At 40.4% G+C, this 13,986-nt stretch overlaps 1 protein-coding gene across 10 annotated transcripts in view; it reads right to left on the bottom strand.

The window, feature by feature from the left end:
• fbrsl1 (fibrosin-like 1) overlaps positions 1-13,986 on the bottom strand; it is a 270,860-nt gene that overhangs the window by 94,388 nt on the left and 162,486 nt on the right. For 7 of the 10 annotated variants that reach the window (XM_042000414.1, XM_042000415.1, XM_042000417.1 and 4 more), the window contains exon 5: positions 3,313-3,342. The exons of the other annotated variants lie outside the window; for them this stretch is intronic. In XM_042000414.1, coding sequence (XP_041856348.1) covers positions 3,313-3,342 — 30 coding nt within the window. The remainder of the gene's footprint in view (positions 1-3,312; positions 3,343-13,986) is intronic. 10 annotated transcript variants of the gene reach the window in all.

The raw sequence follows: 13,986 nt of genomic DNA, 5'->3' as shown, positions 1-13,986 counted from the left end.
AGTAGAAGTAGGTTTGTCTGCAGATTCCACGCTAACGGCTAACACACATTTGTGCTCACAAGAAACTGTAACCCAAACACTGTGCCATTTGCAAAACAGCTGTGATTTTTACCAGAGCTACATTATTAAGTATTTAATTCTGTTTTAAAATAATCTATAACCTTGCCCTGTGGAACACAATTTATATAAACAGACATAATATAATTACATGAAAAACACTTTATTAATCCCTGAAGGGAAATATGTAGCAGTAAATATGTAGTGTAAGACGGATGCAGTGCTGTGAGCAGCAAGCACTGGAAACTGGTGACAGCAACCGTAAATAACAGCTGCCCTACGATTAGGCACAGAGAGGTTAAACAGAGCTTATTCATGCCACCTTTATCAAGCTGCCATGAATCACCTCACCTGTGTGCCTGTGTATATGATGACAGGACTACTGGACATGTGTGCAAGGAGTGGCAGTTGGGCAGACAGAGGGCGGTCTGATCAACCCCAGAAGGGAGGGGCCATTTATTACTGTAATTAAGAAGCTGTGGGAGCAGAAGTGTTGAGATTATAAATGCATATTGGTATGCATTTATTCTAACATTTAGTAAGTGGTAGAAAAAGGTTTAAAGATGGTACTGAAAGAAAACAAGAATTAACTTGGCTCTGTCTTCTGATTTTATCACCCCCCTCCCTCAGTCTAACGCTCTCGCACTCCCTGTCTCACTGTCTCCTGCTCAGTCTGTGTGGTTGATATTAATGGGACATCCCTTGTTTGTAAATGTGCCAAGTTGTGAGCACCACTGCGGGCTGTCTATTATAGCAGGCCTCTGGGGCAGCTATTCCATATGGCGTCACATATGGCACTCAGCAGCATCAATTAATGTTGTTATAATACTGATTTTTATAAGCTAGAGCCTAACTCCCTTCCTTTTTCTCCCCCTATTCCCCCTCTTTGCTTCCCCCTACCACCATTGATATTTTGAGTCTTTAAACTGCCTGTATCCCATTCCCACAACCTTTAACAACTGGGTTTCTAAACAGGGAAAGAAAAGTTTTCAGTTCCAAATTTTAAAAGCTCCAACCAGTTTTACTGAATGCTGAACTTCAATTAAACACTACTGTTCCTGCTATGCTGGAGTAGAAGGGTAATATTTTTGCCAATGTGCCAGAATTTTCACGTCTTTTATGAAGCTGAGAATCTGATCAACGATATATGAAAGAACATGAGAAAGACAAAGAAATGAATTAGTTCTGGTCACATTAGGCTAGCATCAGGGAATATTAGTGCATTAAATTAGTATTTATGCACAAAGCAATAGGCAGATGGATGTGAGAGCAGAATCTGTGGGGCCCTTTTGTTCGCGGGTGCCTTTGGTGGTGGATCTGACAGGAAGGGAACAAGAGCGTAGCAAAAAGCCCCGCTTAAAAAGCTCAGAGACACACCAGCCTTGTCAGTGGTGCCACAATTAGAGACTAGATCACTGGCGCTTCCCAGTGAGAAACATCTTTCCACCCCTCCTCAATGGAACTCTTTCGTTTGAGGAACACACTCAAAGTGGGGTTTTAAAACGTTTCGGATGGCTAATCACTCTCAGGATGAAAGGCCCTGGCGTGTTCGTTTGTCTCAGCATGGGGAGCTTCCCTTACCGTTTCTCTGTCTCTGATTCTGATTGTTTTTGTTCGTTTCCTTTGCAGCAGGCAGACAAGGCAGGCGAGCTGGCAGGCAGCGCTGTTTGAAGGTGTAGTCAGACCTGAGCGAAGGCCTGATGCTTTGTAGTGATATTTCCAGCAGCACAATCTCATTACTTTTTGACGTGGGAGATGCGTGCAGGGGTGGATTGTCATTTCATGCTGTCAAAAGTTCCATGAGGGAATGAAGACAGAAATGGAACTTCAATGACCTGCATGGCTCTGGCTCATCAACACTGAATATATTAAACCAACTATCACAGATGAACTGCATCCTAATAAATGCTTGTAAACTTAAAGTCCAGTACCCAGGGGTACATAATGAATCTCTCTTCTTGTCTGTAATTTTGAAAATCAGATCTATTTAAAATCCTCTTAAATCTTTTCCTGAACATCTACCCTGATTAATCTGCTTATCACTGCATAGATTTAGGAGGAATAAGCCAAAGGGCAGCATGCCTCACCTCTCTAAAACAGTGAGATGAGAGCTGATCAACATTTTCACAAGGGACAATCATTGGCAGCTCCCCCTTTAAGAAAAAAAAACTGGAGGATGTCCCGTGAAGTTGATTTCACACAGACTTCTTTCAATACAAAAAGAGAAATTTGCTCTGTGTGAGATTCTGCCAGGCACTGATTGAAGCGGCTGGTTACCATGCAAACCCCAGCCTGTTGCTGGGGTGACTGTCCTGAAGTGCTTCCTGGGTAATTTTCGAGGTCACTGGTTTGTGCACGCCTATGTGGTGCAGATGGGCCCACCCTCATTCAAGGCCCAGCAGGAGCTCTTTCATTAGACCCAGTGAATGGCCTTATTCATCCCCTTCACCTCAATTGGTCACGCTGCGTCTCTGCAGAGGGCCCAGTACAAACTTTTCTCTCTTTCCACTCCCTGATCTTCCACGCACCACCCACCTTAGTCATGCTTCACTTTTGTTAAGCAGCATGTGGTGGCTGAAGCTATGAGGCTCATCTTTAACTGCACATTACTTAGATAGAATGTAAAAGGTAATGCCTTGTTTATCTTAAAGAATGCCATAAAAACTCATATGCATCACAATTTACATCAAGATGGAAATTACAACTAATGTAGAAATCGCTATAGCCATAAGTGAACTATGTGCCCATAATGAAAACCACAATTCCTACAGAAAAAGATTTTTAATTTACAATACCTTGTAGAGATTTTTATGGTGAATGAGTGTATTAATCACATAAAAGTATTCCATCTTAACTCTGTATACAAAAGGCACAGAGAAATGAACCATTCCAGTACAGCTCTAGCAAAATCATTTAATCGCTGTTCTCTCCACTGACCTGCTCCTGGAGCTGCACTGCTTATATATGCAACTGGGTTCTTTACTGCCTGACTCTTTTGGGCACTCAAGCAAGTTTCAGGTCTTGGCTAGTGAAAAGTGACTAATTGTCTTGAGTTGTTAGTGTGACTGGAATGAGATCCACTTCAGTCAGTGACAGGGTGCACAATAATTTAGTTTCTCCCTTCCTCCTACCCTCTCGTTCTTTCTCCTTCTTGCAGCAAATTTAGCCCCTCTGCTTCTCAAACTACTGATCTGTAAAATTGACTGGACAGCAGGCAGTGTACAGAATGAGACCTGGCATCATGGACGCACTAACCTTGAGGAGGGCCACTGCTGCTGGCTGCACCTAAAAAGATGGAGACAGAACATCAGCCATATTGGACTGAGAAAGGTTAAATGAGGAGGGAAAAAAGACCAAAGGCAGAGAGACAGGAAGAGATCCTTCATGAAGAAACAATATGGCAGTGAGTTGAAATCAACATGAGGTGGACATACACTCTTCAAAAACAGATAACAGGATGGAAACCGCAGAAAGAAAAGAACTGAAAGAAAAGAAGAAAGTGTTAGTGAAAAACTACTGTAGTTCTTGCACTCAGCCAGCACACTGCCTGCAACCTTTGCAATTAGACTATCATATTAAAAAGTAATATATACAGATTTTGTGACAACAGTGCATCATAAACATACAATGTTTCCTATAGCAATTTAAACCAACTATCACTGGTAATAAAATCAACTTGTATCACTTCTCTTGGAACGAATCTGAGCAATCAATTACTATGCATCACAAATACACTGGCTGTGGTTTAGATGTGAACAAATGGAGCCTCAGTCCCTTACAGATGATATTAGTGCTCTGAGCTGCTCTCTCTCCACAAGAGATTAAGCAGGTTTGTACTCTCCCAGGCGGGCAAGCACTTCCCCCTCCAGGGTGCTGCACTATCATTTGCAGGAAAATTACTTCAGTAATGAAGAATCCAGGCCCATAAATCCTTGTGGCCTCACCTTCCTTCGCCGCCCAAGTCTCACTGAACAGCTAGTAAAAATTCCCTTTAAAAAATTCATAGTGCAATTTTGCTCAAATCCCTCCCAGCAAGCAAAATTATGGAACTTTCATCTCAATTGATTTATGTCCTGGGTAAAGGGGGGTGGGGGGCATGCCTCAGAAGGTGTCGAGAAAGGGCTGCAGAAGGAGGGCAAGAAAAAAAAGAAAAAAGAACAAGTGGTAAATCATTGTTTTTAAAACGGATGGTGTGGGACCTGTCAAAATTCTCTGCATGTGTGTTGCAGTGCAGGCATCAGAGGGGTGCACGGAAATGGGTGAGGAGGAAGATTGTAGGGAATATTTAAAGCATTTGAAAGTAGAAGTGGAATAGCAAGAAGGAGGAGGAGGGGAGAGAGACGGGGGCAAAAAGAGCAGTATTCCATTTGATTAATAACACTAATCAAATTATACAGTGTTCTACTGTGCCCTGAAATCTTAGGCCATAATGTCCTCTAATGGCGAGGTTCATGGAGCTAAACTTCAGAGGGAAAACACAGCATTGCTGCATGCCCTAATGAAGGCAGTAAAACATCCATTTCCAGAAGCCATGAAATGAAAGGCAAGATTGTAGATGTGCACCCAGTGGCTCCCCCAGCGAAAAAAGGGAAGGTTGTTAACACAAAAGACAGTGTTGGGGGAGAGTGAGAGAAACAGTCAGAAAGACACAGGGCCTTAAGAAGAGAAATGGAGAGAGAATAAAACAAGTGAAGAGAGTAAAAGAGCAAGAACACCAAAAGCAACGGGATATAAAAAGAAAACGAATGATGAAGTGAGGATAGTGAGACAGGTTGGCAGATACTCTGAGTGCTTTATTTCCAGAGAAATTCTCTTCTGGCATGAAGACAGTCATTTGTGTCTGCTGATTACGGATGAGCCAGGCTGCTTTACTATGTCTGTTATACTTAGTGCTGCTGACAGCAGCCACAATTCATCACTATTTAGTCGCTGATGCACCTAACCACAGCACCCTCCTCCTCATCTATCCCAATACCTCTTTATGAAATAAATCCATTGTCCATCCAGGCATGCACTGTGTTCATCCATCTTTTTATCCATGTGTCCAATTGTCCATCCATTCATGTAAACATGTTTGTAGCCATTTATCTCTCTTTCCTTATGTCCATTTGTCCATTCATTCATGTGTGCATTCATCAATTCATCCATACGCCTGTTCATCATCTGTCATATGTATGTCTATGGTGCATCCCTTTGTCCATCCATCTAATTGTACATTCAATCTGGAAATAAAATTCAGCCATAAATGATCTAACATATACAATGATACGGCTCTAACCTGAGACGTCAGTTAGATGCTATTTCAACCACAGGTTGTGGTGTCTTGTTATTTCTTGACATTATGCCAAAAAGACAAGTGACATGCCATATGTACAACATCAGAATCTAAGAACATGCTAATGTTACAGTGTACAGAGCAGTAGTTCTGCAGAAAAACCCTGCGAGAGCTCAAACTCAAGACTAACTACATGGTTTGCATTTCATTTACTAAATTGTACAAGCTACAAACAATCAAATCTGCCTGTGCATCTTGACTAAAGCAAACACTGTTCATTGTCCTTGGGGTAAAATTTCATCTGGTGAGCAAAGAGGAGAAAAAAAATAAAAAAAAAAGACAAAAGAAAGAAAAAAAAACCCCATAAAACACAAAGCTGAGAAAACACAGTTTGCTAGTTTTATTATCATCATAATTACAGTTGTGCTTATCATGCAAGCAGTCTCAATCAGGATGAAATACAGTTTCATTTGATGAAGCTTCCTGTTTTGTCTGGCTTGAGTTTAGGAACCACACACTTGGCTGGTGTGCCAAAAACTCAATCAAGCGCAATTACTTAGCCATCAGATAAAAATATAATTGATTTGAAAGCTGACATGAGATATAACTACATTACAGTAGAGGCACAGTGGGGAGGCTCCTTGGGGACAGGGCCTACGGGGAGCTCATTACCGCCAAGCTTTGAATTATTGAGTGCGAAGGCAGTGACATTGAGGAATAGCGGCGGGTGATTGGCTGTAACAACTCGGCAAGTGTTTGTCTCAACTAACAGAAATCTAAGACATCTGATGGAGTTATCTCCCCCTGCATAAATATTGCAAAGGAAGGAGTTGTAATGGTTTATAATTGAAAGGGTCCAGGCGAAGGTGGAGTCCATGTGTGCACATCATGCCTGCTGTTTCAGTCACAGGTATATGTTATGATTGTAGCTGGGGCAAAATACAATGCCAAATCCTGCATTTGGCACACTTTGTTCTTAGGTCACATATTTGCTCCTTTGGTTGTGATTTATTTTGTGGAAGCATCACTTGCTGTGTGAAACTCTGCACAATTTGTGTGTTTGGCTCAGAAATGTGTGTTCAAAAATACACTTTCACTTAAAAGTAAAAGTGAAAGTATTAACTTTACTCTTTTACTTTTAAATGCCATCAATTGGTTGTTGGTACATGAAACAGACAGGATTAACTTATGAAGTACTTTGGTTACAGTGTGTGTATTTTTTTTTTGTAAGTCATTTACCAGAAGTTGTGTTATTTCAACCCTTCCATTTTGTGCACTTCTTAGCTTTCTAGGTACAAGAGCTCAAATTAGGTGGAAAATTCCCCTGAGACAGGGGGGGAGAAAGTGACACATCTGCCTGACCCCAATCACTAGCCCATGGGTATTTTCCCTAAAGTGCTGAGAGATGACTGTTGAGAGGATAAAGATATAAGTCACAGTGGAGGGGCCTCTGCATCCCCGAGGAAACGGGTGACTGTCTACCTCTGGGAGAGCTGTGCCCCCTAGGCTTCTGCCACCGATCCTCCTCTGTCTCTCTCATTCTCTATCACTCTTCTCCATCCTCACACAGTCCTCCTGTGAGCTTTCTCACAAAAATGAGAACTCAATTAATTCAGGCAAAATGAGGACGGGGGAGGAGGAGGAGGTGGAAGCAAAGGGAGCCTAGAGAGGCAGACAACGAAGCAGGAGAGGAAAGCCTAACAGAGCTGCATGTCAATCTGCAGCCTGGAAACGGCAAACAGACCATGGGGTGACTGTGCGTGTGCATTAAGTCTTTAGCTGAGTTAATCCTGTCTGCAGTATAAACATGGCTGATGAAGGAACGCTCCTCATTAAAGAGGGGGATGCTGGGTAAATAGTCAGGTCAGAGGGAGGCAGAGAAAGCAAAAAAAAGCAAAGCCAGAAAGAGGTGTGGACAGCACAAAAATGATTAAAAACATGCTTACACTTAGCCTACCGAATGCTACTTATAACAAAGCTCAGAGGGTCTCACAAATTGACATTAGACTTTTGAAATGACTTAGACTGACATTTAAAATTTTTTTGCATAATGATGACAATGTAATTTATAAAATTACAGTTCTAAATAGTTGTATTATATATCTGAGTGATGCCCTGCATCACACTATTATTAGAAATATCAGACAATGTACTTAATCAAAGGTAAGAAATAAACTATGGCCTGAAAATGGCTACATGCATGTCAGTTTATATACGACCCGCAAACTGCGACTTGAGAGCAAAATATCTAATGCTAAGGATAAACTCACTTGGATAAAAGTGTCTGCTAAATGAATCAATGTAAATGTTAAGATGTAAAGGGCAGTTAGATGGACAACAGTTTACAATCCTGCCAGAGTTCAGTATGCCTGAATGTTATATTAGGGTGCTACAAGCTACCTCATAGCTCAGCTGGTTTTCTTATAGCCTTGCAAAAAAACTGGCAGAAAACCAGTTCTCAATATGGGCTGTCACCAGGTTTGATGTCACCAGAGCGTTCACACATTGACACACACCCATTCACACACACACACACACTCTGTGCAGTTATAAAAGGCTTGATATGTGGAGGCACACTGCAGTATTTCTAGTGGCATTACAATGTATGCTGAAAAATAAACACCACAGCTTCATTGTTTATCTGGGGTGTTGCTTGAAGTACACAACGTCTTGCTTGGTGTGTGCGTGTGAAAAAGAAGAAGAAAAAAGACAAAAAACAAACAAACAAAAAAAAGCCAAAACAAAACAACAACAACAAAAAAACAAAACAAAACAAATAAAAACAAATGACTTCATGTAAGCTGTGAGGCGTTATCTTCAGTGGAATGGTGTTATAAAAGTAACCACTTCCCACTGACAGGGTGTAAATCTCACACTATTCTGGGATATTTTTATGTCTTATTTTGACTGCAGCACATATTTTACTGTGTTTTACCAGTTCCAGCTCTAGGACAAGCTAGTAAAACATGCAAGTCCTATAGTTCCAATTTTTTATATGATAAATGCTGTGCATGTAAAGAACCAGGGGGCATTGTGGCAAATGTGTTTCCAAGAAAATTAGCCTGCCACTAGTACTTAGAGTGATTGAATAGCTTGTAAACAGAAGCAGCAGACTCATTTAATGCTCTCTGGAAGATCCTAATATAGTTCAACTTCTAGGAGTTGAAGGGAAGGATGGAGGTGGGCTGCTGAAGTTCAAGAATTGGGAGTGCAGAGGAATTTAAAATGATCCCATCTTTGCACAGTTTCTGAACTCAGACTGCAGAGTAAAAGCACAAGACTGCTGAGCGAAGTACGTCAAGTAAGTCATAAGACACCCCTAGTCAATGGGTGATAGTGTTCTTCGCATTAGCTCAAATCAAAATTAGATCTATCTTTAACAATTTAATAAAAAAAATGCCATATGATGACACTTTCCTTATTTATGCTTTCCATCAGCTCTGAAACCCCCTGAAGACAATAAATTCTCTTTGTTCATGCTGCTTGAAAGTGTACCTTTTTGCACCAATTGTGTGCCAGCATCTGTACAATTTACTAAATTCATCACAATCAAAAAAAAAAATTCTCCCCATCTATGTCCTCTTATGACAGTGTACAGGCTTCAGATGTGGAAGTTGTAGGTCAAATTAGAACCAATACGAGCATGAAAATGAATTAAGCATATAATGTAGCACTCCAGTTGAAAGCGTGTCTTTGTTTCTTCACCACACATCAGCTGACATAGATACTTTATTGAGCCTAAGGATATTGTGCTAAAAAAAAAACCTTAAAAGAAGCCTGGGTCCTTCTATGGCCAGTTTGAGTCTTTAATGAGCAGAAGCATGGAATCCTTTACCACTCTAAACATGGCTAACATGTTTGTTATTTGGTCAAAAATAAGCAGCCTTCCAATGTCCTGACAGCAAAAACACTACCAAAAAAATGAATGTGTGAGATTTACATCAAAATCTCACTGAAGAATAACTGATCTATAATAATGATGTGTAGATCTCCAAAAACTAACAGGAAGGAAGGAGAAGAAGCAGTGAGAGTTCACACTCTGCAGTGACAGCAGTGTCGTTAGTGGTGATCCGTTGTGAAAATGTGAGAAAAACCACAACCTGCGTGCCTATTGTGCAAACGTGTAAAATCACAAAGAACGCTATGAGTTGCTTAAAGAGCAGCGCATCTTTATAAAGGGTTAAACCACAGCCTGACACAAACTGATTCTCATCTTATGAAATAAAGATACAAGTTTATTTTTCTAGCATGTGACAGTGCCTGATGAAAAATTTTGATCGGAGAGACAGAAACACACTAAGACACCTTTACACTTGATAAATATACATAGAAATAGTATATCCTTAACAGCTGAGAATGATTTTTGAGTCACCCACACCATCAGCAAAATAGGGAATATTTTAGAATAATGATCATCATCCTTTAAAAAATTTTCAGAGACTTTTAAGAGCCAGTGATTTTGCTCTGGAGGCCTGTGATGGCATACCACTTTAATATGACATTTCCTGTTATGTAGAATATCTTTTACAAGCCTAAAATGAAAAAACTGAAATACAATAGAGAAGCATTTAGTGTGTTTGAGGATAAAGCTTTAAACTCATCCTGTAGATATGCACCTGAATCCCCAAACACCTGCACTACATCTCCTCTGACCTGAACATGAAACCAGGACAAGAAACACTATGCAACCATTTGGTTTTGTTTGTCCTCCTGGGGCTGTCTTGGCTCTCAGAAACCTTACTCTGGCACTGCTCTAATCCCCAGAGACCAAAATACAGAGCCAGGAGCATACAGATAAAGCACCAGGTGATTGTATATCTGTGACAGACCACCGTGGTAGCCTCTAAACAAGGCCCCTGTGACACTGCTAATTTGACATCCCTTCTCCTATTCTGCACTTGGCCTCAAGGGTAGCCCGTATCATCTTACATCTAGCCGGTTACCTTCAAATAGCGAGAGCTGCATCAACTTTAACTGATTCAATTGAGTAGAATTGCACACAGTTCATTGGCTTTTGGCTGGCCCAGGCAGAGTAGATGACAGCATAGTGTGGAGCCAGAGAGTATCAGTTGACCCAGACCAATTATTCATAAGGCCTTATTGTGAAGACTGCTGCTCTGGTAAGGTCAGGCAGGAGCAGCTGAGGGGAAAGCAAAAGCATTGCCTTCTAAAACAGAGTTGACAACTTTGAATATCTACAAGAAACAGTGACACAAAATCCTATCCTTAAAAAGGGAAAAAAAGTGATAAGACCAGAAAGTTCTGCTAATGTCTCTTTGCTAGTAGATAGTGTGATAGTGTAAAAGCTAAATATTTCCAACTATAGGTTAAATTTGACAAACTGGAGGATGTGTTTAAAGAGTTAAGATGTCCATAAATGACCTATAGAAGAATGGTAAAAGTACAAATATTGCAAAAGACACATTGTGAAATTTGTGATGTGATTAACATAAAAAGCCTTAATTTTACTCTTAGACAGAAGACACTTAAATGTCCATTTATCTGCAGAAACGTTCTGAAAGGACCACTGAGTAGAGTCTTTGACAATAGCATAAACGCAATAACTGCTGAAATAAAACCAGAGTGGAAACCGTTTACCTTTAAATGTAGATGTACAGCTTTTTCACCTCTATTTACTATCAAAATGAACTTGAAAAATGTGTTCTTCTAAACACACACACACAAAAGGCCCACTTATGTGCAAACACTATAGTGTGGCAATTATCAGCTAGAGAGGAGCAATGCTGGATCGGTTACAGTTGTTGAATGTTAATTACAGCGTTTTACGGCATTGAGGAGATAACGAGTTAGCGCCTGGTGACAGCAGCGACACGTCCGTTAACGAGAGCCGTGGAAATTTATGAAACTTGAGATCAGGGACAATGAGGCGTTACTGGCTTGTCAGACGCTCTCCTGCTCACCCTCCCTTTGTCCTAATGAAGGCAGACACTCGTTTCTTTCTCTTCTTGGCTTGTATCTCCCACTGTAAGCCTGAAATGGTTATTGTTCATCTAGAAAAGGTAAAAATCGACAGATTGGACTTCTGTCCTTGTTCACTCGAAATACCTGGCGCTGGAAAAATAACCGCAAAACATGTGGAAACATAAAAGCTCAAGATAACCATAGGGTCATATTACACATAATTCCCAGACCAGGGCAGGAAACAACCGCTAACCAGATAAATGTGGGCGACCATTCACTTCTGTCAATCTAAACAGCGAGGGATCAAGAGCTTGGTAAAATCCGTGAGGTTAATATGGTCATGTTATGGAGCCTGGTTTGGAATTTAGGTTAATGGAATCATTGATAGGGCTCAGCTCTAATGCCTGTAACACTTAAGAGGATCCATACCTCATGATTTACACAAATCCCGAACCATTCTTCAAAGTTTCCCCCACTGACCTTGGAAAAGCACTTTGAAAATGACAGAGGTCTGATGATTTCCTTGGCTCTGCAGCCAAATAGTACAATACAATACCAGAAGTTGTATCAATTGGCTAAATGTTTTTCTATAGAAACCACTCTACTAGGGTAAAAATGTGTCCCAGAGGAAATATTAAGTTCAATAAACACATAAAGAGAGCCTGTTTTCTTTTATTTCTGGCATATTACTCCAAAGAATTTCAACAAAAATATTAATTTAAATAAGGGATTCTTGTAACTGCAGCTCATGTCTAGACTTGAGTCTAAAACACAGGCACACACACAAGGAGAGGGACTAGTACATTGGAAAGAGCAAGAAAACAATCACAGAGGACGAGGTGCCTCGGATGGTGTTCAGATGTCAATAAAAACAGGTGTTAACCAGCTTAGCTAAGATGTTAAAAGCTTGGATAATCCTAGCCTGAATCCAAGAGAGTTCCAGCTCCCGAATACTAATACTCAGGATGCACCGTTAAATCACACAAAGTTGATTAGGAGCTTGGATTTGAGTGGTGCAACTGCTACGGGCTGTCAAAGCTCCATGTGCATCTAATAGTAATTAAAGAGGATGGAAAAATAAGAAATGTCCCCATAAAGAGAATGTTATCTATGCATTTATCTATCCATCTATATCTGTCTGAATATTAAAATCAGATACATCAACAAAATACACATTTTCTGCTTTAGCATCAGATTGGAATTTTGTGATTATGAGTAAGAAATGAATCATAGTTCCATTTAAAGTGCATCTCTAATGCATTCGTCATGCAGGCACTTACTGCTTATGACCATCAACTATAAAATTCAGCTCTGCCTCAACTTCTCACCATCTGTCAATCAGTTGTGCTTTCCATTAAAAATTAAAATTGTTGATTATGGCCTTGTAGTTTTTATCTTTATCTACATGACTGAAGAAACAATAGAATACCAGCTACTGAGAGTGAAATTTAATAAGGAAAGTAAGCAGTGAGTAATATCAAATAATGAAAATGCTGTATTTTCATTTTAAACCTGCAACTTGTGTTTTTTTAAGAAAATGAGAAGCTCTTTCTGCAGTAAAGTTTACATCAAGATGCTTCGATTACCAAAAAACAGGGCAACTTACATTTAGACTGTCACCATTTAGAGAACCACGTGCACATTTTACAGCATCATATAGGCCAGAAAGTATGACATGAACTAATGGCAATCATTTATCCATTCAGTCTCAACCTGTGCTGCTTGCTCGTATTAAAATGCCCTAGTTGAAGTCTCACAGTGTCTTCTCTCTTTATTTAGAACAGAAGGTTACAGGATTCTCATCAGTGATGTGCAATAATATCTGCGCTGTCAGCATAGCCTGTATATAAAAGATGGATGGAGCCTCCGTGACATCACTCGTAGGTTTCTGTAGAGCTGAACTGGAGCTCATTGGGCGGTTCCCACCTTTGCCATCTTGGCAGTGTCATGCATGTTGTCATTCCCGGAAAATCAAAAAATGGGCAAAGAGGTGGAGCTAAGAGGTGGACTGTGAAGGTGGGGGTGGTTGACTGACACCCATCAAACTCCGAGCTACCTGTAGCTAAGAGTTAACCGAGCTAACAGTAGCTAACCAGCTAACGGAAGTAGGCGGGCTAAATCTAAGGCGCGCTGTTAGCTGGCTAAAAACCGCAGTTGTGCTGCAGTCTCCCTTCTTGCCATGGATATTGTGTACCTGTCAATCAAAAGGACGCGCCCCTAATTATGCCAAATTTCAAAGTTAAATAACATTTCACCCCCCTCACAGTTGTCATGAAGGTAAACTAGACCTATTAATCCTAAAATGATCTTTTGTACCAGGCTTTAAACATGTTTATTTCTGCTGTGAAGTTGGTCTCTTTAACATGGGAGTCTATGGGGACTGACTTTGTTTTGGAGCCAGCCCCTAGTGGATGAGGGGTGAACTGCAATTTTTTGCACTTCCGCATAGGCTTCACATTTTACCGGCATAGGTTGCTGCTTAGCTGTAAGCTTTCAAGAAACTTTTTAAAATATACATCAATCAGTGTAGCAGAAACAAAGTGAAGATGTGTGTTATTTTTCTGTTAAATTTAACCCAACAGCAACGCTAACACCAACAGGAAAGCAATCACATCCTAAACACGTAGAAAGAAACATAGTCACAACCTTCCTGAGAAGATAAAACAACAACAACAACAAAAAAAAAAAAAACGGCATTTCAAGCTAAGAAACACACTTTATCTCTTCATGAA

The sequence above is a fragment of the Melanotaenia boesemani genome, chromosome 11 (assembly GCF_017639745.1).
Source record: "Melanotaenia boesemani isolate fMelBoe1 chromosome 11, fMelBoe1.pri, whole genome shotgun sequence".
NCBI classification, from domain to species: Eukaryota; Metazoa; Chordata; class Actinopteri; order Atheriniformes; family Melanotaeniidae; genus Melanotaenia; species Melanotaenia boesemani.
Note: the sequence above shows the minus strand (reverse complement) of the source record. Positions and strands in the feature narration are given on the sequence as shown.